At 42.5% G+C, this 27,503-nt stretch overlaps 1 protein-coding gene across 4 annotated transcripts; it reads left to right on the top strand.

Annotated features, from left to right (window-relative positions):
• Window positions 28–27,499, top strand: FRRS1L (ferric chelate reductase 1 like). 4 transcript variants are annotated; one of them, XM_018052565.1, is made up of 5 exons: window positions 28–410; window positions 12,455–12,539; window positions 14,640–14,778; window positions 18,903–19,149; window positions 21,237–27,492. In XM_018052565.1, the coding sequence occupies exons 1-5, from the start codon at window positions 185–187 to the stop codon at window positions 21,407–21,409; spliced, it is 870 nt and encodes a 289-aa protein (XP_017908054.1). In that variant the 5' UTR covers window positions 28–184; the 3' UTR covers window positions 21,410–27,492. The 4 variants fall into 4 exon arrangements, with proteins under 4 accessions (XP_017908054.1, XP_017908055.1, XP_017908056.1 ...); XM_018052566.1 differs by having other exon boundaries at window positions 146–410; window positions 26,983–27,499; XM_018052567.1 differs by having other exon boundaries at window positions 146–410; window positions 26,979–27,099.

The following is a 27,503-nucleotide window of genomic DNA, read 5'->3' as shown; positions in this document are numbered from 1 at the left end:
AGGCTCCGGGCGCGAGCGAGGATGCGCAGCCTGGGCTGGGAGGCGGCGGGTGCGGGCGGCTCCGCGGCTGCGCGGGCTGCAGGCTGGGGGCGGACGCGTGCTGGCGGCGACGCAGTCCCGGCCCCGCGCCCGCGGCGCCCCCGCTGCGGCCGGAGCGGCCTGGCTGCGGGATCGGTGCGCAGCGATGGCGCGGTCGCGCCGGTCCTGGGCGCAGCTGCTGTTGCTCCTGCTGGCCGGGCCGGGCGCCTGTGCAGCCAGCCCGGCGGACGACGGCGCGGGCCCGGGGGGCCGGGGACCCCGGGGCCGTGCGCGTGGGGACTCGAGCGCCGACGAGGCGGTGCCGCGCCACGACTCCTCCTACGGCACCTTTGCCGGGGAGTTCTACGATCTGCGCTACCTGTCCGAGGAGGGTGAGGCTGCGGGAGGATGAGGGGCTGCGGGAGCGGAGACCCGGGATGGGGGACGGAGGCGGTAGGGGAGGGGTGGGGGTGGGGGTGGGGGCGGGGGCGGGGGGGGTGGGATCGGTTAGGAGGCGAATGGAGGCTCCGCTGGCTCAGCCGAGGCCCGACCGCGGAGCACAAGGCTCACCCTGCCTATCGGCCTGGAGAAGAGATCCGGAGAGCTGTCAGCGCCTTCCACCCGCTTCTGGCTTTACAGGTGGGGAGACTGAGGCCGGGAGGGAGGTGGTCAGCCAAGTCCTGCGAACCTGCAGGCTGCGAACCTGGGGCTGAGTCAACCCCCCCAACCCCGTCCCCCTCGCGCTCTCCCCCGCTTCCGCCATCCCCCAGGTTTCAGCGTCTATCTGTGACAGGGATGGGGTAGCGGATGGTAAGGGAGGAGACTGTCATCTGGCCTAGAGTTGTGTGAAATCAGAGTAGCTGGTGGGAAGCCCAAGACGCCTCTTAAAGAGAGACTGCCTTGTTTCCTGCATGTCTGTATTGACCTAAATATGCCGTGGCTACTGTTCCAACTTAAGCGTTCTGTTCCTGCTTGCTGTCCAGCCCCCCCGAGAGCTGGGTCACACCTCCCTCCCCACTTCCAACCCCCTTCAGTATTGTTTTCCCATGTGTCATGAACCCCTAGTGTGAGCCACCATCGTTGGGGGCTCGTGGGTCCAGCAATTGGGGGTTTGTCGCGCAGACCTCCTTGCACAGGCAATATTTCAGTGAGCGCAAAAGCCAAGCTGATTCTCTTCAGAAGGAATGGAAACTGGCTTCTTAGTTCTGCTGTTTGGAAAGTGATTTTCCTTTTCTCTGCTAAGAGGAATATCTAAGAATCAAGCTGGGGTTTGAAATGTTGTCTGTCCCAGCAGCTGATACGATGCTGGGTGCATCTGTTACTTGGGATTAAGTTTACCTACTTACAACAAACACACGTTAACAACACAAGTAAGATAGAAATTTCTCTCTTATGTAAAGAAATCCAGAAGCAGGCAGTCTAGAACTGGTCATCTGAGACACTAATCCTGGTCTTCTGCTTCTTCACAACTCTTAGTGTGTAACTTCATGGCCCAAAATGGCTGCTTGATTGCCAGCCATTACATTCACTTTCCAGACAGTGGGAAAGAAGAAGTGGGAAGAAGAAGGTCACTGACTATAAAGAGATTACTCAGAAATCCCATGAAACAATTCCACTTACACTTCATTAGCCACAACCTAGTCATGTGCTCACACATAGGTGCAAAGGAGACTGGGAAATGTAGCCTTTTAGCTGGAAAGGAATATGACTAGTTCAAAAACTGGACTTACTGTATTCTATGGAGAAATGGATTTGGGGAAATAGATTAGCCAGGTAGATGCTTACCTGTTGAAACAGGGACCCCCAACATATAGTGGCTTAAATAAGATAGCTTATTTTTCTCTCACAAGAAAGAGTCTGACTGTTCTAGACTGGTAGGCCAGCTCTGTTCCACAATGTCATTCAAAGACCAAGGTCCCTTCCTTGTTGTTCCTGCATGCCTTAAGGCTTTGTTCTCATCTATGTGGAAGTCATGTTGTTTGCATGTCTTCTTTCAAGCTGGAGGAAATGAGAAAGAGAGGCAGTTCAGGACAAGCAGTTACCTTTTAGGCTGGTTGCACAAATCCCTGTTATTCACATTCCTTTGGCAAGAACCTAATCATATAACTTAGCTGCATGGGAGGCTTGAAAGTGGAGTCTTCTAGTTGGGTGGCCATGTGGCCTGGGAGAAGAAGAGTGCAGGGGCAGGGTAGAAGGACAGCAAGAAGAAATAGAATCTATGGCTCTGAGAAAGAATACGTAGTATAGGACTTCCCTGGTGCTTTAGTGGTTAAGAACCCACCTGCCAGTGCAGAGGACAGGGATTTGATCCCTGGTCCCTTACGTGGCAGGGCTGCCAAGCCCATGCGCCACAACTACTGAGCCTGTACCCTGGAACCCGTGAACTGCAATTACTGATCCCGCGTGCCCTAGAGCCCATGCTCCACAAGAGTAAGAAGAAGCCCGCGCACCACAACTAGAGAGAAGCCCTGCTCTCAACTGGAGAAAGCCTGTGCGCAGCCACAAAACCCAAAGCAACCCCAAAATAAAGACTACATAGTATTAATACAAAAGCCATCTCTTTCTGAAAGCATTTAATACATAGTGATACTGTTCATAGTCTGCTTAGCACACGGCCAGGTGACTCAGAGGTGGCATGTGAGAAATTATGTTCTCACTGGGCACATGTTCTCCAATGGAGGACAAGGTCAGATTCTATGTCAGTTTGTATATGCAGAGAGAATGGAGTTAGTTGTATAGTCCAGGCAGTTTCATGAACGTGGACATCAGGTGCGCTGCAGCCCTAAGGCTTTATAGAGTTGAACCAGGAAGTTTAAGAGACTCTGGTGAGACAGAAGAGGGAGGCACTTAGGTGAGGTGACCCCACAGGGGTAAAAGGCCTGGGATCGGTGTACAGATTGCTAGTTTGTCAGCTTGCCACCCTTGACCATTCTGCATATGCTCCTGGAAGCCTGGCTCTAACCCTCAAAAATCTGTGATAGGTCCAACCTCCTCCCTGGATGAAGCTTCATCTCCTATACCTGGAATTTTCTCTCTGACTCAACTTTCTTTTACAGCCATCTCTCACTCCCTGTCTCCCTTGCACTGAGCCTTCATTGTCCACTCTGCTCCTTTCTTTGACCATTCTGCTTATCTTCAAAGGCTGACCCTACAACCATCTGGTGGATGCTAGTGGGGATGTATGTGGGGTAAGCCTCTCAGGGGTTAGCACCTCTCCCAGATTACCCTGGACCTAGGCTGGGTAATGGGGTCCTGAGTAGAGACTTTCCCAAGATCCTTAGAAATCATCAGTGACACTGCCTTAAAAGGGTGCTGCCAGAGAGGGAGAAGCAGAACCAGGGGATGTCCCAGAAGGGTGTCCCACCCAGAAGGTGAAGGAAAAGAGGGCATCAGAAAGTGTCCTGTGCCATGGGGAGGCCCAGGGAAGACTTAAAGTAGTCGACAGATTCAGAAAATGAGAGGCAATGGGCAAGTTCTCCTGGGATGAATTCAGTGGAGAAGGAAGAAGGGAGCCTAGTTGATGGTGAAGGAAGTGGCAAGTGAAGAGGTGGGAATAGTACCTTTAAACGATTCTTTCTTTCTGTCAGTGCAAGTGGGGTTTTCTTTTTCTAGTGATTGGGCTACTTGTTTTCTCTTTGCAGGGTACCCCCTTCTCAGGTTGAAAATTGCCAACAGACTGAATTAAAAAAAAAAAAAAAAGCAGCCTGGTAGTGTGAAATCAGAAAAAGGGAATTAGAATAATGGGATAGAGAATTTCCTGAAACTATAGGACAGTCCAGTGACCATTATCTACCTTCTTCAGAGACCATTTCTCCAGTGTCCAGATTGTGCAAGACCCCCAGGCCAGAGAGTGAACACTGGCCAATTTGATGTTTCTAATCACCTCCTGAAATGTCTGTTTTTTAAACTTTCATTATGTTTTGATTTAATGATGCTAGTTTTCAGAATTCTTGGGGGCTCCTACTGTCTTAGCCCATACTACTCTTCCTTACAGTCCCAGCTCAAATGCCACCTCTTTCAGGGAGTCTTCCCTGAGTTTTCCTCCCTTTCTCTGCTGTTAGGCAAGGTATTTTCCCACAGCATACTATCTAACCCTGCCATGACCCTTGAACTCTCTGTGGTTGAGTTTGGATAGGTTCTTGGTGCTTGAATCCTATAATTCATACCTTTCCCCCTTGAGATTCTCAAGCCAGAATCTATGTATTCAGTTTAACAATAGAATATAAAACAGATTACTGCATGATTATGGGCAAACCTCCTGTTCTAAGTGTTCTCTGAAAAGAAAATCAAATTCGGCATTGAAAGTGAAAGTGTTAGTCGCTCAGTCATGTCTGACTTATTGCAACCCCATGGATTGTAGCCCACCAGGCTCCTCTGTCCATGGAATTCTCCAGCAAAAATGCTGGAGTGGGTTGCTATGCCCTTCTCCAGGGGATCTTCCCAACCCAGGGATTGAACCTGGGTCTCCTGCACTGCAGGTGAATTCTTTACTGTCTGAGCCACCAGGGACGCATATATACTAAGATTAAAAAGACAGCCTCCCAACATGGGTACATCTATAGTATCTATTCATTTGTACTTCGGTTTGAACAAAGATAGCATCACCTTGTTCAGTGAAAAAGTAGAAACTGTATATATACTGTTTGGGGGCAGAAAAATAAAATGAAAACAAATAACAGAAAGGGTAAATAATTTAAAGGTAAATAGTCTAAACCTAATTTATCTCCATGAATCTAGCCCAATCGTAACACTAATTTGTGCTTTTAGTAAGTGCTTACTGTGTGCCAGTCCCTGTTCTAAGTACCATATCCATATTAACTCTATTCTTTAGGGCAGTGCGCTGACTTAGACACTCTTGCCATTCCCGCTTTAGAATTAAAGGAACTGACCTACAGAAGATTTAAATATTGTAGCTAAAGTCACACAGCTAGAAAGTAGCAGAGAACTGGGTGGGTTTGTTGATTGACCTTATGGATAAGGTGGTACAAGTTGCTGACCTGCTCTGGGAAATGCAGTTGAACAGATAGGATGGGCATTTTCATGGGCAAATTTGAGAAGAGGGGCTTGGAAGTGATGGGGTAGTCCGTTGGGAGCGGCAGGTTCCTGAGTGGTGGATTGCTACGATGAAAGCTTTGCTGAACAGACTCCACAGGGGTGGAATGTTCCATTTTATAGAGCCCCTTGACATTTTCACTTCACTGTGTGGTTCTGCTAAGCAGAAGTGATTCAGACAGTCCAGAAAGAGAAAGTGGCTGATGCAGCCACTCTCGGAGATGTGAACAGATAATTTCTGGTTAAAACTTCACAAGGAATCAAGTACTAAATTAATACCTGAGAGCTATGATCCAAGGAGTTAATTAGAAGCAATCAATAGCAAACCAGAAGCCATTAACCACCCAGTGGAGTATGGCCAAACAGGCTCAAAGGATTGCAAAAGAGGAATGGATAGTGGCTGCGAGTTCGACAAGAATGGAGACCACAAAAGCATGTTGAGAACCTGGAAAAATGAACCAAGAAAATAAGTGCCTCTTGTGAGATAGGAATAGCTGAAGGGAGGAAAAAAAATGGCTTTAATCCTGCAAAACAGAATAGTTATTGGAGGGGTTTACAGGACACATGTGAGAAGAACGGAAGTGAAAGAGAAAAAAATTTTTGGCCCCAAGCCAATATTATCTGGTCTTAACCCAAATTTAATTTTAGATAGAGAGAGAGGGGGGAAAAGCACTAAAATGGAAAGTGGAGGGAAAGGAATAAATAAACAAAAACATAAAAACACAGTAATAAGGGACTTCGGTGGTGGTCCAGTAGTTAAGAATCTGCCTTCCAACCCCAGGGATGCAGCTGCGATCCCTGAACTATGCCCGTGTGCTACTACAAAGGCCCCCATGAGGCACAGGTAGAGAAAATCCCGAGCACTGCCACAAAGACCCAGGGCAGCCAAAATTAAAAATAAGTACATAAAAAAATGTAAAACCAATAATACTTTTTAAAGTGGGAGCATGGACAAAGCTAAGGGCAGAATGAGAAGCTGGCCGGTCTGGGTATCCAACCCGTATTTCTCAGGAAGATGATGGAGCACAGAGAGGTAGGAGAGGGTGGGGAGAGGCCAGTAAAGGTCTCCAAGCAGCACTGTGACAAGATCCGATTGCTGTTTTAGAAACCTGGCAGGCAGTGGAAGAATTAGAAGGGAAGTAGGGAAGTCAGAGCGGAGGTGGCACAATAGCCAAGAAGCTGGCTCGGGCGTCAGGAGTGGGAATGAAAGGAATGGTGGTGGAGAAAGTGTTCCAGGTGGAGGAATCTAGGGTTTCAGGGTTGGGAGCCTGCGGAGGGTGGTGGGATTCTTCACTAAGACAGAAAACACGGGAGGAAGACCATCTGGGAGGTGCTGGGCACCTGGAATCGCTTTGCCTGTGTAATGTCCAGGTGGAAACCCCTGGAGGCAGCTGAGAGTTGGGCTTAAATGTTGATATGGGAACAGGAGAAATGCCAAAAAAACTGTGAGGTTAGAAAAAGAATAACTCTAAAGGAAATCGGAGGAAAGAAATAATAAGCATGTGCAGTATTCAATAGAATAGAAACCAAATATTCAGCGCATGTGTGTTAAGTCGCTTCAGTTGTGTTTGACCGTTTGCAATCCCATGGACTGTAGCCCACCAGGCTCTTCTATCCATGGGATTCTCCAGGCAAGAATACTGGAGTGGGTTGTAAAGAGGATCAAAAAAGTAAAAAATAATTTTTTGAAAATACGAATGAAAGGGTTAGCCAGAGAAACAGAACTGGTAGGGTGTATATGTGTGCGTGTGCGCACCTGTGTGTGTGTGTGTGTGTGTGTGTGTGTGTGTGTGTGTGTGTGTGTGTGTGTGTAGATGGGAGAGAGTGTGTAGATGAAAGAGAGAGAAATTTTTATTCTTTCCTTTTTTTTTTTCCAACTTATTTATCTAGAGAGAAATTTGTTTTAAGGACTTGGCTCACACAGTTTCGGAGGTTGGCAAGTCCAGAATCTGCAGGGCGGGCTGGCAGGCTGGAGCCCCAAGAGAGAGCCAATGTTGTAGTTCAAGGCTGAAGGCCATCTGCCACAGAATTCACTCTTCTTGGGGAATGTCAGTCTTTTTGTTCTCCCCAGCTGGGGGAGAAGCCTGCCCACATTATGGAAGGCAATCTGTTTTACTCAGAGTCCACTGATTTAAAATGTTAAATGTTTGTCTCATCCAAAAACACTTACAGAAATATCCAGAATATTGCTTGACTGTATATCTGGGCACCTAGCCCAGCCAAGTTGACCCACAAAATTAGCTATCACAATAGGATACTGACAAAATTGATCAAGAGAAAAAGAGAAGACAGAACATGTTAGGAATGGAAGAAAAAGGGGAAATAACCCTAGACGTGGATGTGTGCTCAATCGCTAAATCGTGTCCGACTGTTTATGACCCCGTGGACTATAGCCGGCCAGGCTCCTCTGTCCACGGGATTTCCCAGGCCAGAATACTGGAGCGGGTTGCATTTCTTTCTCCAGAGAATCTCCCTGACCCAAGGATTGAACCTGCATCTCCTGCATTGCAGGCGGATTCTTTACCACCAGCCACCTGGGAAGCTCATTAAGCCTAGACATAGCAGAGATTTAAAAGCTAATGCATTGCAACCCAACATAAAAAGGCAGCTAACCCTATTTAAAATCGAGAAAGGCTCTAAATAGACCTTTCTCTAAAGAAGATACACAAATAACCAATAGGCACATGAAATTATACTCAACATCATTCATCATTCAGTTCAGTTCAGTTCAGTCGCTCAGTCGTGTCCGACTCTTTGCGACCCCATGAGTCGCAGCACGCCAGGCCTCCCTGTCCATCACCATCTCCCGGAGTTCGTCATTAAGGAAATGCAAATCACAATCATAACGAGATACCACTTCACATCTACTAGGCTGACTATAAAAATTTTTAAAAAGGACGCTTCCACAATACATTGCTGGTAAGAATGTAAAATGATACAGCTACTTTGGAAAATAATTTGATAGTTCCTCACAAAGTTAAACATAAGAGTTATCATATGACATGGCAGTCCTACTCCAAGAGAACTGAAAACATATGTTCGTACAAAAACTTGTGCACAGATGCTCATGACAGCATTATTCATAGTAGCCAAAAAGTAGAAACAGCCCAACTGTCTGTCAACCTGTGAATGGATTAAAAACAGGTGGTATATCCATTCAATGGAGTATTCCGTAAACTAAGAGAAATATCATTCATCTGTGCACCTAGGGTACTTAGAATTCTACAATCAAAATAGTTTTCCAATAAAATTGTACAATGCATGCAAAATAGATCCTATTCAATATCATTTTCTAGATGTCAAGATGACAACTGCTAATAAGATGTGGTTTCTACAAATACATTTGTACTGGTAGTTAAGGATTAATACATTTAGTCTCTACCCAAATGTATTAATTAATACATTTAGTCTCTACCCAAAGGTTCAGTAGGAAAGTCAGAAACCAGTTTTTTAAGCTTTTTGAAAACGAGCCCAGATGACCAGCCCAGAGAGCTGTCTGAGAAGGTGTTGGGAGACTACAGAAGCATAAAGGGAGCTCAGAGAAAGTCACTGTGGGAAGCAGCTGCCAGCCCTGGGGCTGAGGGAGCAGAGAAAAGGGCTTGAGGTTTTGAGAACCTGGGAGCTCAGACAAGGGACCTCAATCCAGAGGTTCACCCATCCTCTGAGAGTGGGCTGTCTGCCCAGCTAATGCTGGTTCCTTTGATGAGGCTGGTTCTGGGAGTCTAGAAAACAGCTAGAAAAGAAAAAGAAAAAAAGGCTGGAAACTCAAACCAATTGACACTGCAAGGATGAAGTGGAGTTGCTGAGGACTTGCTGACTGGACAGCAGTCAAACAGGAACAAATGGTCTTGTTTTGGCAGGTCCTCCTGCCGCTGAGCCTCCCTCTAATGTTTCCTTTTGGCAGAACCTAGCGAGCTGGCAGAGGAGAAATGTGGTTTGCAGAGTCCTAGCCCATCCTAGAGCTGACTATAGAGGTTGAGCTGTAGCTGAGATATAGGAGCTTAAATATTGGCATGTGGTTCCAACTTACTTTATTCCAAATAGGGAGATCATTTAATTTCAGGAAAAAAAAAATATTTCTCTGCTTATCTTCTGATACCAAACCCAGCTGTTGTCTTGAAATTCAGTTCTGGCACTCATAAGCCCAACAGGTTAAAGGGCATGGTCCGCAACAAGACTGTCCTCACTTCAGACCAGCTGGCTACCAATCCAAGGGCCACCCACAATCCCTCTTGTGTTCTGTAATTCACTAGAATATCTCAGAGGATTCAGAAATGGGCTGTGCATACAATTGTAGTTTTAGTATCAAGGAACTCAGGACCACTCAGGAACAGCCAATGAAGCTGCACACAGGTCAGAGTCTGGGAGCCCACAAATACAGTTTTCATGTCCTGTCCTAGAAGGAAATATTCTTCTCCATGGAATCAGGACATGTCACCCTCCTGGCACTTCAGTGTATTCACCAACCAGGAAGCTGCATTCAGCTTCAGTGTCCAAAGTTTCTGTTGGGGTTTCATCACCTAGGCATGGTTAATTTAATCATTAGCTACATTATTGAACTCAATCTCCAGCCCTTTTACACTCCCCTCCCCCCTGCCCCAGGTGGGGCTGGCTCAAGCCCCAAACCTGTACCCATGTGTTTGGTCTTCCTAGTGACCAGCCTCCATCCTGAGTCATTTTATCTCTTAGCATAAACGCAGGTGTGATCCCAAGGGGCTCATGAATAACAAAGACCCACTGGGAAATTCCAAAGATTTAGACTCTCTCCCTCCCACCCAGGAACCAGGAACAAAAACCCATCAAATTCTTTATTATGCAGCATCTTCCCTGGTTATATATTATACAGGACTTCCCTGGTGGTCCAGTGGCTCAGAATCCACCTGCCAGCGCAGGGGACACAGGCTGTATCCCTGGTCTGGGAAGATTCCACATGCCGAAGGACAGCTAAGCCCACACACCACAACTACTGAGCCACCGTGCTGCAGCTGCTGAAGCGCACGTGCTCCAGAGCCTGTGCTTTGCAGCCAGAGAAGCCACCACCACAAGAAGTCCACGCACCGCGGCTGGAGAGCAGCCCCTGTCTGCTGCAGCTAGAGAAAGCCCACACACAGCAACAAAGGCCCACTGCAGCCAAAAATAAATACCTTTTAAAACCATCTTACAAAATGAGCGCAACGTGACATTATTAAATGATGCCGAAATGCATTTGACAACATAAGTTCTCATTCCAAGATTTAGAAGCATATAAGATAAAAGGGAATCAGTGCTAGAAAGACCCCGACAAATGAGCCATTTGCCAACACTAAATAAACCACTTCAGTACATTTATAAGTGACCTTTGTTCTAAAACTTGCTCTTGCTTGGAGCTTAGAAACCCATTCTTCTAGAGATGGTCTTACCCAATGGTTAGTTTTAAAATGTAACAGTAATAATAAACCAATAATAATAATGACTGGCGTTTATTGAGCTGGAAACCTGCTGTATGCTGATGAATTATTCTAGATGCTAGAAAGTAAAATGGAAGAAGATGGGGAACCTTAGTCAGAAACAACATTACATGGGATTGTCTCTTTCAGACACCTCTAGAATCTTAACAAACATAGGTAGTTGTTGCATTCCTGGATAAATATCCCGAGAAAAAAAATGGCCATGGCATTGTAGTGAAAGCTAAAAGGAAGAATGTATAGGAAGATGCTTGACATAGTTGTAGCAGTGAACTCAATAAATATCAAGATAAAAACTCATCCAAGGCAGAACTCAGTCTAAAGTACTGAAGTGGACATAGGACTTAGCATAAAATAATTATGAAAGTAGAAAAAGTAATGCATTTTGCCTAGGTACTTAAGGATGGTGAGAAGGTAGGGTTGTACTTTAGCATTTGATCAACATATAAGGTAGTCAGCCTAGAGGGGTAAGGTGGAGGAGGGGTGGGAGGGAGGCTGAAGAGGGAGGGAATATATGTATACTTATAGCTAATTCACATTGTACAGCAGAAACCAGCACAACATTGTAAAGCAGTTATCTTCCAATTAAAGATCTAGGGTAGTAGAGATGAACAGATATCTGGTCGTAGAGATGAACACAGAATGTACAGATATAAACCAAGCAAGTGTGACCTGTTGGTCTTTAATTTAATGAAACAAAGTAAACAAAACCTCATTTAAAAAAGCGTTACAAATCACAAAGGACTTCAGAACAATGAGAAAAGAAAAACTAATACAATAATTTTTATTTTTATTTTTTCCCCCACCCCCAAAAACTAATACAATAATTTTTAAAGTGTATTTACATTGCCTAATATCTATGGGTGATTTAATTGATTCGTTGCATAATCAATTCAATGTCCAGTGCCAAGCACTGTGCTGGGCAGAGAATACCAGATGAATCACACACAATTCCTGTGTACATGGAGTGAACAGCCTAGAGTAAAAATACTTGTGGTCACAAACTGGAAGCGCAGTGCAGGCTCTCCTTTGATGTGTGGTTGGATGCATTATTGGAGAAGACTCTTGAGAGTACCCTGGACTGCAAGGAGATCCAACCAGTCCATTCTGAAGATCAGCCCTGGGATTTCTTTGGAGGGAATGATGCTAAAGATGAAACTCCAGTACTTTGGCCACCTCATACGAAGAGTTGACTCATTGGAAAAGACTCTCATGCTGGGAGGGATTAGGGGCAGGAGGAGAAGGGGACGACAGAGGATAAGATGGCCGGATGGCATCACTGACTCGATGGACGTGAGTCTGAGTGAACTCCGGGAGTTGGTGATGGACAGAGAGGCCTGGCGTGCTGCAATTCATGGGGTCGCAAAGAGTCCAACACAACTGAGCGACTGAACTAAACTGAACTGAATGCATTATGATGTTAAGTCATCTTACAAGAAAGATGCATGAAATGATGTGATTAACAAATTTATATGAGATATGAAAATGTTCTCTACAGCTTGATGAAAAACAAGTTCAAGGAAACAGAGAGATCCTATTGTAATATATAGCTATAAATGGAAGGCTTCTGCTATCAAATAGAGAATTGTTCATTCTTTCTCTTAGAGCAAGTGTATAGAATAAAACTCTATTTTCATGCTTCCAATGGACACTGGTGAGCCAGTGGTTATGATATTATGTCCTCTTTCAGTGCCCCAGGCACTCTACCTGTAAATGAGGAGAAAGCCCTTTCTCAGTTAACATGTAGGCTGGCTTCAAAATGTGTGCCCCATACTTGCCCTCATGAAGAGGGTGATTAGGCATCAACTGAGCTTTTTTCTGAGGCTTTGACTATTTCTAGACTTATGCGATAGAGAATAGTCAACCTACTAAAAAGTAGCTTTTCTCATTGGTAACGCTGTTTCTGGATTTTCTAACCATTATTTATTCTCACTGGCCAGGTTACCCTTTCCCTACTGCTCCTCCTGTGGATCCATTTGCCAAAATCAAAGTGGATGACTGTGGAAAGACTAAGGGCTGCTTTAGGTTGGTAGATCTGTGAGTTGGAGAACTTTAAAGCTAAGACTTTGATTTGCTTCTCAAGGTAGTATTTAAATTGCATGCAGTTCGCTCTCACCAGGAGCCCACACCCCTCATAACTTCAGCACGAATGTAACCTATTTCCAATGGCCAGCCCAGGTTGCAGCCTTAAAGGCCTTGAGCTGTCTCACGCCCCTTGGCCCTAGAACTTACTTCTCTGGTTCTTCATTTATGACTGTATGCCATTGACTCGGGGGTCTAATCAGTTGGCTGTATGAAGAAGAATTACATGACACAGAATTTGTCTTTGCTTATTCAGTACGGGTGTGGGCAGGACAGGCAATAATATTGGGTTGGCCCAAATATTCATTTGGGTTTACCATAACATCTTATGGAAAAACTACCCAAACGAACATTTGGGCCAACCCAAGAGATGTGTCTAAGACCCACTTCCTTTTTAAAACAATAGTTATAACTGTGGATAGCTATATGATCCTAGCTAGTCAATTCGCACCGATTATAGTGTCTAGATAGTTATTTCAGATCTAGCGCCTGATTATTAACAGTATTCTATCTAGATGTGATAGACTGGAGCTAGAAAACAGCTAGACAGTGACCTTCCATCTAGACAGCTCTGCTTTGTTGGGAAAGCCTCCTTTTCTTTGAGTCCTTTATTTCCAAAAACAAATTGTCCTTGAGTAAAGATTTTGATGGCCATTGCAATGAATCTGTGTTTTGTCTTGTTTTGGTTCGGGACTCAAAGTCCAAGGACTAAAAACTGAATACAGGGGGTTTGAGTTTTTGGATTGCAAGAGTATTGCTGAGGAATTTTTAAAAATCTAGTAATACTATTATTATTGAGGAAGATAGCCAGCAATGAATAATTCTGGTGATTAGGGGATACTTTTGAGAAGAAAAGGAGTTTTAGTGCTCTGCTGGCTTCAGGGAGACTTGCTTTCTGGCCCACTCACTTAGCTTTGCTCACCCGTTTCAGCTTTTTCACTCCGGTTCCTGTGGTCTTGAGCTTACACCCCTTGCCAGCTGCTCAGGGTATCTGCCTGCAAAGCTGCATGTTCCCTGTCTCCCTCCTCCATCAGTACTTAGCAGCCTTGCATCCTATACCTTTAGATACATTTTATCTGAGCTTAGATTATCCCACCCATTACTGCAGTTTTCAGTCATTTCTGAAAGGCAGTATGCCTAAAACTAGGGCTTGCTGATCCTCAAAGGATCCACAAGTTCTCTGTAAGAAAATTTTAAATTCATGTTTTCATTTCAGTGATGCTCCTTAAACGGATTAATGAATGCATAATCTGATTATCTGGATAAACATCTTACTTTAGTGTCTGAATTGTATTAGTCCCAAACAGCTCGATAGAGCAAAGGCAAATTTTTTAAGTAAATGATGCACTCGCATCCAGTGAATATAAATAAATGAGGCATTTGTTTGGTGCCTTGTATGTATAAGGGTTTTGGAGCAATTCAAACAGATAAGAGTAGAGGAGAATGGAGTTGTGATTCGTAGTAAGACACAGGCTCAAAATAAAGACCCTGCAGAATACAATCAGACATACCAGGGGTGGGTAAATAGGAAGTCAGTTTCAGCCAATGACATCATTTATCCCTGAATGCTATGAATTTAAAAGGTCCTGGTTTTGTAGTTTAATCTGTATTCAGTTTGTCCATTTTCGTTAATTGAAAATTTGTAAATGAAAAGAAATGGCAATCTAAATTATTTAAATTATTAACTCAGGATTTTTTTGTTCTCTAAAAGGAGTCAGAAATAATTTGGTAATTGCGAATATTTGAGAAACTCTTAATAAGATGCAGAGAACCCTGGCCAGGACTCGAGGCCCGTGCCACAGCTTGATTGACTCTGCAAGTCCCTTCCATCTCTGGACCTCGTTTGTACATAGATAAAGAGGAGCAGATCATCTTTGCAGTCTGTCCTGGATGAAATTGTGATTTTGAGATCCCAATCTCAAAATTGGGAGAGATCTAAGATTCATATTGCTTAGCATTCTGCCTGACACAGAGATGCTCTCTTAATGTGTTCTGAAGACGTAGAGGAGGAAGCAGTAACACCTGTTTTGGATTATCCTATAGATACGGCAAGCCGGGCTGTAACGCAGAGACCTGCGACTACTTCCTTAGCTACCGGATGATAGGGGCTGATGTGGAATTCGAGCTGAGTGCAGACACCGATGGTTGGGTAGCAGTTGGATTCTCTTCAGACAAGAAAATGGTAAGACACAAATCGTGGTGGAAGGTGATTTTTCTCTTCTATCTGCTGTACCACTTTAGATTTTAGAGAATGAGTGTGGTTATGTTTCCCTAAGCGCCCATGCCACTTTTAAATGGCAGAAGCCAATTCCTGGCATTTGATTTTCTTTATCCAAGCAAGTAAATTGATCGCAGCATGATAGCCATTATACTAGTTATGTCTCTCTGATTACAAGTTAAAAAAAATAATTCAAGTTATTTTAAACGGAGAAGGAAGGGTTGGTTATGAGAGTGCAGGGTATCTCCTGGTACCTGTATTCATTAGTTAATTCCACAGTCATGCTGCAAGAGAGCCCCACCAAAGCACATGGCTAATAACAGTCAGCATTGATTTGTTGCTCACATGTGTATGGATTGGCTGGGGCTCAGTTACTTTTGGCTCCAGTCCATGGCTTGGATTCAGGTATTGTCTAATCATTCTGGAACCAGTGGCTCCCAAGGCATGTTTTTTTCATGGCAGAGGTGGAAGCACAAGAGTCATCCAAGCTGATTTCAAAGCTGTGTTCACATCACATCTGCTGGTAATATTCTGTTGCCCAGAGTAAGTCACCCAGCCTAACCCAGAATGAAAGGGCAGAGAAGTATTCTTCCCAACCAAGAGGCCTTGTGAAGGTGTAGATATATAATACAACAACAGGGGAGTGAAGAATTGGATCCAACGATTCAATATCCCACATCATGCCTTGTCAAGAATGCATCTGGCCCTCAGAAAGGACTGTGGACAGGAACAGGCAGAAGCCCAGGTTGCTGTCCATTGCTTAGCTCTGCTTCTCTCTGCCTCTGCCGCATTCTGCCCTCTTTCTTCCAGAGCCTCGTTATTTGCCACACACTGTGCCAAGGTGCTTCCCAAACAGCCACACTTTCCCAGGCCGTTGAACCTTTGCATGTGCGGCTGCTTTTTGGATAAGATGCTTTTCTTCACCTGGTCTGTTTTGAGGTTCTTAGAATGAGATGGGGGCCGCAGGAGTGGTGGGAAGGGCCCAGGTTTCAGGTATGTTTTGAAGGTAATACTGACAGGCTTTTGCTGGTGGATTGGACCTAGGTTATAGATGGGTCATAAGAAGAGATTTGGGGATCAGGCTAAGCAATCAAAACTCCATTGAGTTTGTTTTTGGAGAGGTCGCTACAAGAATGAGCTTCTCATTCCACGCGGCAAAACAATGGGGCCACCTGGTAAGACTTCATGGATACTAGTTTACGTCACTTATCTCCTACTTCAGGGTCAATGGGAGAGAGGGTGGTTGTGTGCCATCCAGCAGGCTGGCTGGCAGTGCAATTGACCATTTATTGTCCAGGAATGGATTTGCACCCATGGTGCAGCTGTTACCATTAGGGGGCTCAGAAGAGGGAGGTTGAGTAAGAAGCATCCAAATTTCATGTTTGACGTTTTGTTATCTAAAGGCCTTTAAAATCTAGGTTTATTTTTCTCTTCCTATTACTCTAAGAAGCATAGATTTAAAATTTTTCAAAACCTGATGCATAGGAAAAGCAAAATGGAACCCCTTTGTAATAGTCATTGACCTTTTTTCGGAAATAATGGATTGCTGATTTCTTTATTAGATTTTATTCTTTAGAGAGGTTTTAGGTTCACAGCAAAATTGAAGAGGGTACAGAAAATTTCCATATACCCTGTCCCCACACACGCAGAGCCTCCTCCATTATCAGCATTCTCCACAGAGGGGCACATTTTTTTTTTTTAACGTTAATCCTATAGACAAGTTGCAGGAGTAGGACCGATGTTGTTGTTCAGTCACTCAGTCATGTCCGACTCTTTGCGACCCTGTGGACTGTCTCATGCCAGTCTTCCCTGTCCTTTGCTATCTCCTGGAGTTTGCTCAAATTCATGTCCATTGTGTTGGTGATGCTGTCCAACCATCTCAGCCTCTGTTGCCCCCTTCTTCTGCTCTCAATCTTTCCCAGCATCAGAGTCTTTTCCAATGAGTTGGCTCTTCGCATCAGGTGGCCAAAGTATTGGAGCTTCAGCTGCAGTCTTTCCAATGACTATTTAGGACTGATTTCCTTTAGGATTGACTGGTTTGATTTCTTTGCTATCCACGGGATTCTCAAGAGGCTTCTCTGGCACCACAGTTTGAAAGCATCAGTTCTTCAGTGCTCAGCCTTCTTTATGGTCCAACTCTCACATCTGTACATGACCACTGGAAAAACCATAGCTTTGACTAGATGGACCTTTGTTGGCAAATTAATGTCTCTGCTTTTTAATTCGCTGTCTAGGTTTGTCATAGCTTTTCTTCCAAGGAGTAAGCGTCTTCTAACTTCGTGACTGCGGTCACCGTCTGCAGTGATTTTAGAGCCCAGGAAAATAAAGTCTGTCACTGTTTCCATTTTTCCCCCTTCTATTTGCCCTGAGGTGATGGGACTGGATGCCATGATCTTCATTTTTTGAAAGTTTAGTTTTAAGCCAGCTTTTTCACTCTCATCTTTCACCTTCATCAAGAAGCTTTTTAGTTCCTCTTCGCTTTCTGCCATAAGGGTGGTGTCATCTGCATATCTGAGGTTATAGATATTTCTCCTGGAAATCTTGATTCCAGCTTGAGCTTTATCCAACCCAGGATTTTGCATAATGTATTCTGCATATAAGTTAAATAAGAAGAGTGACAATATACAGCCTTGACATACTCATTTCCCAATTTTGAACCAGTTCATTCTTCCATGTCTGATTCTAACTACTGCTTCTTGACCTGCATACAGATTTCTCAGGAGGCAGGTAATGTGGTCTGGTATTCCCATCTCTTGAAGAATTTTCCACAGTTTGTTGTGATCCACACAAAGACTTTAGCATAGTCAAGGAAGCAGAAATAGATGTTTTTCTGGAATTCTCTTGCTTTCTCTATGATCCAACAGATGCTGGCAATAGGACCATAAACTCCTCTATACATATATATATGTATATATAGATGTTTCACCTGTTGTTCAGTTGCTAAGTTGTGTCTGACTCTTTGGGACTATGGACCGCAGCACGCCAGGCTTCCCTGTCCTTCACTATTTCCCAGAATTTGCTCAAACTCATGTCCATTGAGTTGGTGGTGCCATCCAACCATCTCATCCTCTGTCATCCCCTTCTCCTCCTGCCCTCAATCTTTCCCAGCATCAGGGGCTTTTCCAATGAGTGGTCTCATAAACTCCTATATATATGTTTCACCAAATGGTAACTTTTTATTGTGGTAAAACATACACAACCTAAAACTTACTATTTTAACCATTTTAAAGTATACAGTTCCGTGGCATCAACTACATTCATGGTGTGGAACCACCACCATCTGGTTCCAGAACCTTTTCACAAACTGTAACGTTTTCTGTACGTGCTTTATCTCTCTCTGCTGCTGCTGCAACTGCTGCTGCTACTCTGACTTCTACTACTTACGATTTTTATTATTTTCTACAAACTTGAGAGGTTAAATTGAAGGCATCGTGACCCTTAACCCTAAATATTTAAGCAGGTATTTCCTAAGATCAAGGATATTCTTTTTCATTATATAATTTATTAAATTCAGGAAGTTTAACATAGATACTACAGTATTATCAGATACACTGTCCACTATCAAAAGTTGCCCTTTGCCCCAATGCTGTGCTTTATAGAAAATTTTATTTTATGATGCAGGGTTCTGTCTAGGAACACCATTAGTTGTCATGTATTGACATGACAGTATCTTTAGTCTTCTTCTTGATTTTGAAACAGTTTTTTAGCTTTTTCTTTTTGGTCTTTCATGATATTGACCCTTTTGAAGGTTACAGGCCACTTTTTTTGTAGAATGACCTTCAATTTGGATTTAATTATTTGCTTATGATTAGGTTAAGTGTCTGTGTTTTCAGCAGGACTACTAGAGAGCTGGTGATGTAATCTTCCCTAAGTGGCGCATGAGGAGACACTCAATGTCAGATATGGTGGTGCAAACTCTGGTCACTTGATTAAAGTTTTTTTTAATGGCATTTAAAACAATTTTGGGGGTGAGACTTCCAATTACAGAGGTCACGGAATGTACATTTTGGAGTGAAATTTCTTTTTAGCTGAAGAGTTTGCCTAAGATGCACCTTTAACTTTTTTTTCTCCATCATCTTTTGTGTTAGGGTGGTGACGATGTCATGGCCTGCGTCCACGACGACAATGGCAGGGTCCGCATACAGCACTTCTATAACGTAGGCCAGTGGGCAAAGGAGATTCAGAGAAACCCTGCCAGAGATGAAGAAGGAGTTTTTGAGAACAATCGGGTCACCTGCAGATTTAAACGGCCTGTAAATGTTCCCAGAGATGAAACGATTGTCGATCTGCATTTGAGTTGGTATTACCTGTTTGCTTGGGGTCCAGCCATTCAGGGTAAGCTTACATTTTGGCATCTGGATTAAACACCAGACACTGCTGTGCTTTAGTCATTATTGACTGGGAGTCATTATTTACAAGAAAGTAATGAGCACTTTGTATAACATAGAAAAAGGAGACATGATCCTGTCTTCAGAATATAGTAATGGATTTACTATACACATGAACACAGAATGGGACAAGTTATACACACGCATAGTTAGAGCGAGATATACAAGATAATATATGATGAGCTATGGCTTGATGAAACAGAGCGTATGTCTGCTGTATATGGTGTATGGACTCTAATTCTTACAGTGGTCTCATTAACTTCTCACCATGTCCTCCAGAATTGTAGGAATTATCATCCTCATTTTAGAGAGCTTCAGGAATCTGCTCAGGTGATTCCCAGGTGGCACTTGTGGTAAAGAATCCACCTGCCAATGCAGGAGACTCGAGACTCCTGTTCAGTCCCTGGGTCAGGAAGATCCTCTGGAGAAGGAAATGGCTACCTACCCCACTATTCCTGCCTAGAAAATTCCATGGACAGAGGAGCCTGGTGGACTATAGTTCACGGGGTCATAAAGGGTTGGATACGACTGAGTGACTGACACTTTCACTTTTTTTTTTTTTCCCCATCTATTGCCTAATAGGATCTTTTTCTTTCCTTCAAATTGTTGCCATTGATTGATTGGAAATTTCATGCCTTTCTTTGCCTGTTTCTAGTTGGGAAAACATCTGGATGCCTCCAGATTTGTGACCCCTTTTCTGTTTGCTTATTTCCCAGGTTACTGACAATGAATCTGCAATTATATTTTTGATTACTCTTAGTACCCTGGGAAATAAACTATGTCTTAGGCTGGAGAAATGAACTCATTTTAAATGATGGGGTTTGGAATCTAAAACGCTGAGTATGAGTGTTGATTCTGCCCCTTGGTAGCTGTATCTAGCCTTTATCTAAATTCTGAGTTCTAATTTCTTTTTATCTAAATTGAGGATAATAATGATATTGAATTCATAGCATTATTCTAAGGGTTAAATGAAAACAAGTATTTGACATTGCTGGCAAGTGCTGTACCCCTGAAGGTCATCTTCTTACACATATGGCATCATGACCCAGTATTCCAAGCCCTCCCCAGCACTGGAGACTTTGCCTGATAAGCACTCTCAGCATTCTGACATTGTTCTCAGTATCTCCAAACAGCACGGACACATTCCTACCTTACAGACAGGCTTGTGCTTTTCCTGTCTCCTGAACACTATTCTAATGCCTCTCTGGTGATCAAACCCTATCCATCCTCTTAAGGCCTATCAAAGAGGATAGACTGTGAGCTGAGCCTTGAAAGGGGGATATGGGATTAGATGTCTCTCAAGAAGGGCATGAACTGGAGGTACATGGTTAAGCCTGGGAATTCACGAAGGTGACCGGTGAGCGAGGTTAGGGAAGAGAGGTGAGTAGGACCTGTTGAGACAAAAAGTCTTGCCAACCTGAGGAGTTTGGTTTGTGTTAACAAGAGCCAGCATGGACACTGGGGTAGGGGCCGGGCATGTCAAGTATGGCACAGCTTCCCTGGCAGATTGTGCCTTCAAAACCCTGCCTTTGAGGCCCGTTTTCCAAGGAGATCTTTGCTCTGAACTCATAGGCATGTCTCCCTCACCCGAGTTTCATGTTGGTTAATCAAAAGGTCAGGCTCTTCCTATCAATTTTAGTTTATGAAGCAGCCTTTACATACAGCCTTTCCCCTTTTCCTCTTCTAACCAGCTCAAAAAATGCTTTCCGTCCAAAAACTTGTTTGGTATCTTAATTATCCTCCTTTCGTACCGCTCCATTCCACTCCGCCAGACAGACATGCAGACTTGTAGACACACAGCACATCCTCTCTGATCTGGCCTGGGCAGGCTACCACTTAACATCCCATAGACTTCCATGTGCAAGGGAGTCAGTCAGGAGTTGTTAGTGATCCATATATTAATATTAAAAATATATTTGAAAAAAATAGCAGCTCTTTGAAGATTTGTCTCATTTTTCTGTGGTTTGCATGTATCATTTTAAATCTGTACCTTTTTTCTCTTGCTGGTTCCTTTTTCTTTCTTTCTTCTCAAAGGCTCTATCACCCGACATGATATAGACTCACCACCGACTTCAGAGCGCGTTGTCAGTATTTACAAGTACGAGGACATTTTTATGCCATCGGCTGCCTATCAGACCTTCTCCTCTCCGTTCTGTCTGCTTCTAATTGTTGCCCTGACCTTCTACTTATTGATGGGAACCCCTTAACCACAGTGGCAGAGCCAACAGAGTCAATGCATTAGAAAGCCTTTAGTATATTTTTTAAAAAATATTCAGTATTATTTTAGCTTCTATTATGTAAAAAAATAAAAACAAGACACATATGATTCAGCTTTTTAGAAAAAAGAGCAAGCTGCTTTTCTAACTGAAGAGTGTTGTTTAATAATGACCCATAGTTTTAGAAAGTACTTAAAACTTTTCTAAGCGCTCATTTTCAAATCTGGTTTCTTACTTGAGCTTTACAACGTGTCTGAGTTGGCTTGACGAAAATAATTATTGCCATCATTATTACACTGATTGGAATTTGAGACCCAAGAGGACACTCTTTTTATGACTCTTGTGCCATGTAGTCTTGGCTGCTCAGCCAGATAACACAGAGCAAAGCAGAGAAAGCCAGGCTTAGAAACTATGTCCCTAAACAACCTTCACTCTTCCAACTACAGTTCAAGAGAGTTATTTGGAGTAATACTAAAGAGAACTTCGCTGGATGGCCCAAGTTCACAGTCAGCCTTCTAGGCAGAAGAACTTTCAAATTTCCACAGAGCATGAAGGTCTTTAGATATTTACACAGCTCATGAGGAGAATGATGGAGATAACAGTGATATGGAAATGGTTCAGACTTATTTGAAATGTCTTCTCAATTAGTAAGTAGCTAAGAGAACACATTTTTTATTGCCGCTTGGAAAGGTTAGAAACAAAACTGTGAGTATTCCTGAAGATGTAAAATTATATTAATGATAAAAAATTGGGGCATTCTTAGAAGTTAGAATTTTGACTCTACTACCACTCTATTTAAGAAATTAAGGTATTCATTTGTGGTTACAGCTAATTCTGTTGTCAGAATCAACGTATGTTGAGTACAATTAAATGTATTATAATAGACAAATCATCTTAAATATTCAAGCATTTTGATAATAAATTAACATTTTTGGAGATTGTGGAAATTTGGAGTAGAAACCTTTTAAAGATGACATTTTTAAAATTAGAAAATGCCCCATCAAGTGAATTTACTTAGAGTATCCATTCACCTGTTCAGACTTGTAAATTGGGTTAGCCGTCAGCATAATTTAGACTAATGTCTTGACTTAATGCACTTCCTTTTTTTCAAAGGAACTCAAACGTTGCTTTACTCCGGCTGTCTGAGTTAACAGCCCATTTAGAGGGAAAGTGTCTATGGGTGTATGCTGCTGAGGCATTCCCATTGTAGAGTTCTGGAGTCTTCTGGCTCCCTGCCATACCCCACCCCATTGCTTTAAAGCTGACTCCAACTTTGTGGGTTTTGTGATTAAACAACACTGGAGACTGTGATTTCTAATGCCATCCTTGGAATCCATGTCGGAAGTGAAAGGCCATTTCCCCTGTGGAAAAGGCTTTCACATTCTTCTGGAACTGAACAAAAATGAGGAAAGCATCCCAATTCTGTGACTTTGCACAATTTACCATGTACATCCAAGGGATGCGGGAGAAATCCTCATTGCAGGTCGAGAGAGGTCAAGTGTCCCTGAGCAATGGCTTCAAACTCAAGTCATCTGACTCAAGTCCCAGGCTCTGCCCAGCTGCAGCCAAGCCTGCCAGCCATGGCTGAGGAGGGCCTGTATGTCACCTTCTAAGGTGGTTGTGTAGTGGTTGTGCAGCAGTGAGGCTGAGTATGCAACACCCACGTTGTAAATAAGAAAGCAAATATTTTTATATTTCACCCTCTCATGTATAATATTTCCTCTATAAATAGGTTAAAACTAAATCGAGACTCAAGCTAGTCTCGGTAGCAGGCAGGGAAAGAATAAATTAAGGGATTTTCCTTCTGCTTACTTTCAAGTCAGGCTAATTGTTTCATGAACTGTTTTTCCTTGGATTGCCAGTTTTGCACGTTTGGGCTTTGAACTTTCAGTGATATCTCATTTCCATTCGTGTAAAATGAGCACCACTTTGATTACCTCCACTGTCATCTTTCATCACCACTCCTCAGCTTGCTGTGTCCCAGCACGACTCAATTGCTCTCAGTTCTTCAGACCCAATTTCTCACCTCTCTTGACATTCCTTGTGCCCAGACAGTCTCCACAGCCTAGGCGTGCTGAACTCCTAGGTCACAGCATAACTGTTTCTTCCTCCAATCCCCTGGATTAAATAGGTTCAGGCCCCTGCCAGATGCTCTCATAGCACACTCGGCTTCCCCATCATTTTACTCATCACACTTGCCTGTAATTGCTGGCTTGTCCTCCCTGCTAACTCCCTAATGGAGGGACTATAGCTTGTTACTCATCATTGCATTGTAACAGACACTCCTACACAGTAGGTACTCAGCAAACATTTGTTGAATGAATGCATAAATGAAACTACTTCTGTGGCAAGTTTGGTTCACAAAGCTTGTATTTCACATACATTGCCAGACTAGCCAACATTTTTATGTTCTTGTACCTGTGGTCATTCTCTTAGCAAACACTGAGCTTTTGTCTTTTGAAACATAAATAGAAAGATCTTTTGTAACAATGCTGTTTTGCCCTGTAAAACAGATTTTGACATTTTTAACAATAATCTTAGTTCAGAAATGAGAATTTATAGACCAGGAATGCAAAACTGAATTTCACCATCATCTCAGAGAATCATCAGTTTATGGACATACTAAAGTTAAAATTCTGTAGACTCAAATTTCATTAATTCTTACCTAGGATAGGAGAATCAACTTCTATTTTATCTCTGTAGTCCTTTTTCTAACATTGTACTTGTTACAGGGGAGATACCCAACCAGTGTACTTTTGTAAATGCCCAGGTAGAATAATAATGTTTGCTAAATTTATTTAGTGCTGTTTTAAGCACTTTACATGGATTAACTCACTTAATCCTCACAACAACCAGAGGAAGTAGATTCTGTTATTAGTCCAATTTAACAGATGAAAAAACTGAGGCTAGGCATTTGGCATGAATTACCAGAGTTGGCTTCCAAGGTGGCGCTAGTGGTAAAGAACCTGCCAACCAGTGCTGAAGACGTGAGAAAGGCAGGTTCAGTCCCTGGGTTAAGGAAGATGCCCTGGAGGAGGGCATGGCAACCCACTCCAATATTCTTGCCTGGAGAATCCCCATGGACAGAGGAGCCTGGTGGGCGGCAGTCCATGGGGTCGCAAAGACTTGTACATGACTAAAGTGACTGAGCCTGTAGCAGTGTTGGCAAGGGCTTGAGACACCATGTTATCCAAATCCACTTACTTTAAAAAGGCGCATGCACATTCATTAAAACTTTCATTAAACGGAACCCACTATCCACACTCAATGCTTTTTTTCCCCCTTAAGCAATTTACAATGAATAGGAGGACTTTTTGTAGTTAGATTTAGGGAAAGGGGTACATTTTACTTTCTTTTTCTTTTCTTAAAAACAGTTTGATTCGCTATTTTGCCATTTTAGTGCTTTTTATGTTATTTAAAAATAATACACAGATTGGAAAAGATTCGAATGCATTTGTCTTAAAAATGACTTACCTAAAACCCAGGTCTTCCAATGTAGAGCCCTAGTGCCCTTTTCTTGCTTCACTATAGTTTCAAAGATGAATTTGCCAACATGATTTCAGATAAAATGCAGGAGCCATATTTAATTATATTTAGTTGGCTTCTGTCCTTAAGGAAATTGGACACCTCAGGGATAGATTGCATCCCACAGAGTTTTTTTTACTACTGTCTCTGTAATTAAGTTTACAGTCTATATTCAGGATTTTGTGCTTAAGAGCTATTACCACGGAGGTTGTCATTCTTAGTTCTGGCCTGAGGGTCAGCAAAGATTTTCTGTAAAGGTCCAGATGATAAATATTTTAGGCTTTAAAGTCTCTCAGCTGTTCAGCTCTGTCACAGACAATACATAAACCAATGAGCATGGCAGTGTTCTGGTAAAACTTCACTGACACAAATTCAAATTTTATATAACTTTTTCATGTCATCCATATTTTTCTTTAGATTAAAAAAATTTTTTTAATGTAAGAACCATTTTAGCTTGCAGGCCATACAAAAATAGGCAGCAGGTTGGCCTGTGGACTGTAGTTTTCTCACTCTTGCTCTCAGCTAAATGACCCAGGTATCATGATCAATTGCATAGGATACTGCCAGTAATGTAAGTTGTTACTGGTTAACTGTAAAAATATCAATGTTAGTGAGTAATTTGTAAAATAAATTAGAATTGATGGATTGTTATCTTGATAATGGATTCCCATTAGAACCTGCATTCTAATGTATTTTCCAGAGTTGATGTGAAAGAGACAGCAGTGAAGTCAGAGCTGGGTGAACAGCAGTTTTATTTTATCTAGGTTGAGGCAATTGTGAATGACTTTTACCATTGCTCTTCATGGTGGGATTACAGTTGACCCTTAAAGATCAGAAAGGCTTAGGGATACTGATACTGTCCTTCAGTGGAAAATCCACCTATAACTTAGAGTAATCCCTCCAAAATATGTGGTTCCCATGTCTGAGGCTCCTCCTATCCATCGTCCCACATCCAAGGATACAACCAGCCTCACTGAGTGTGGCACTGTCATATTTACTGTTGAAAAAGATCCATATTTAAGTGGACCTGTTCAAACTAGTTCAAACTGGTGGTGTTCAAGGGTTGGCTGTACAATGTTTCAGACTAATGTATTTTCCTTTAGACCGTTTTTAAGTATTACCTAAAATCTATTACAGTCATGGGATGGGAGTGTTTTACACACGTGACTATGGCATCACCTCCTGTATCATAATGGAAAGATGTTTGAGAACCACCACAACAGTCCAAATGCTGAGATGGGAATACTTTACTGTATAGAATCGTTCTGTTCTCTAAACAGAATTGGTTACGTTTAACGAACAGCTTGCTTATTCTCAGTGTGTTTGTATATACATTTGTGCAATGTGGTGAGCACTGTGTTTATATGTAAATGCCTGTATATATACCATTTGAAAGTCTTTGTCAGGATTGTTTCTGTTTCTGATCTCTTAAATACTTTAAAACTCAAGAAGTAAAACTGTGTGTATTATAGGCCAAACGACCCTTGAGTTTATGGTAGTTTAGTTTGTAGAAAGGATTCCTGGGTCCTTTATTAAACTTTGCCTCCTCCATGCAACATTCTATGACTTGTTAAGAATGTATAAAGTATCATTGTTGAGTTTGACTTTTCTATACAGTTAGTTAAGAAACCAAGACTGGTGTGAACTGAGTAAATGGCATGTTGATGCAAACTATCCATGTTTTATATTTAGTTAGATTCCTTATTCATTTAATCAATTATTTAGTTTCAAGTTATACTTGGTTGTTTTTATATTTAATAGATAAGTATACATTCTTTTTCATGAAAATAGTGGCTATTAATGTGATATTAAATATGATTAAAGATTTAAGTGAATCATCAAGCTCTTTAGGAATTTTCACTTCAACTATGCTGATATTCCATTAATGTTTTCCGTTTCCCCTGGATATTGGCCATTAGGCAAATAGCTGTTCCATTCCATTCTTCTGGAGAGTGATCAATTCTGTTAGGATTATGGGGTGCTGTGGTGGTTGTGGCATTCACCCAGATCACTGAAGCCGTTATCTTTTCATCAGATAGAATGTCCTGACCACCTGGAAGAGCAAATGCAACTTCTCCACATGCCTTATTCCCCCAGATGCGCTGATATGCTGGAACAATCTGGCTCCAGAAGTATTAATAATACTTTTTTGAGACTTGTCTATCAAATACTATTTTGTAAGAACTATGCCTTTAAATAGACATTGATGGGTTATATTTGTTTTATAATAATTGTGTACCTAATGTTCACTTGTGATTGATTTTGAGATTTATGTATATTTATAAGCCTGTCCTATGTGAATTTTTACTCTATGATGTGTGGTACCTTACTAATAAAGACATGGATTTCTGTTTATGTAAAGTAATTGTAGCAATATTTCTAGATGGTTCCTAAGTGATTGTTCTGCCCATCTGACATCACAAATACTCCTATATTTAGAGGATTATGTTAGAGTTAGAATATATTAACTAGATTTAAACTTTAAAATATAAATTCTCAACATGGTTTGAAATTCTTCAGTTGATGTAATTAAAGTTTGTAATTCTTTACTGATTTACTC

This window comes from Capra hircus, chromosome 8 (assembly GCF_001704415.2).
Source record: "Capra hircus breed San Clemente chromosome 8, ASM170441v1, whole genome shotgun sequence".
NCBI lineage: Eukaryota > Metazoa > Chordata > Mammalia > Artiodactyla > Bovidae > Capra > Capra hircus.
Note: the sequence above shows the minus strand (reverse complement) of the source record. Positions and strands in the feature narration are given on the sequence as shown.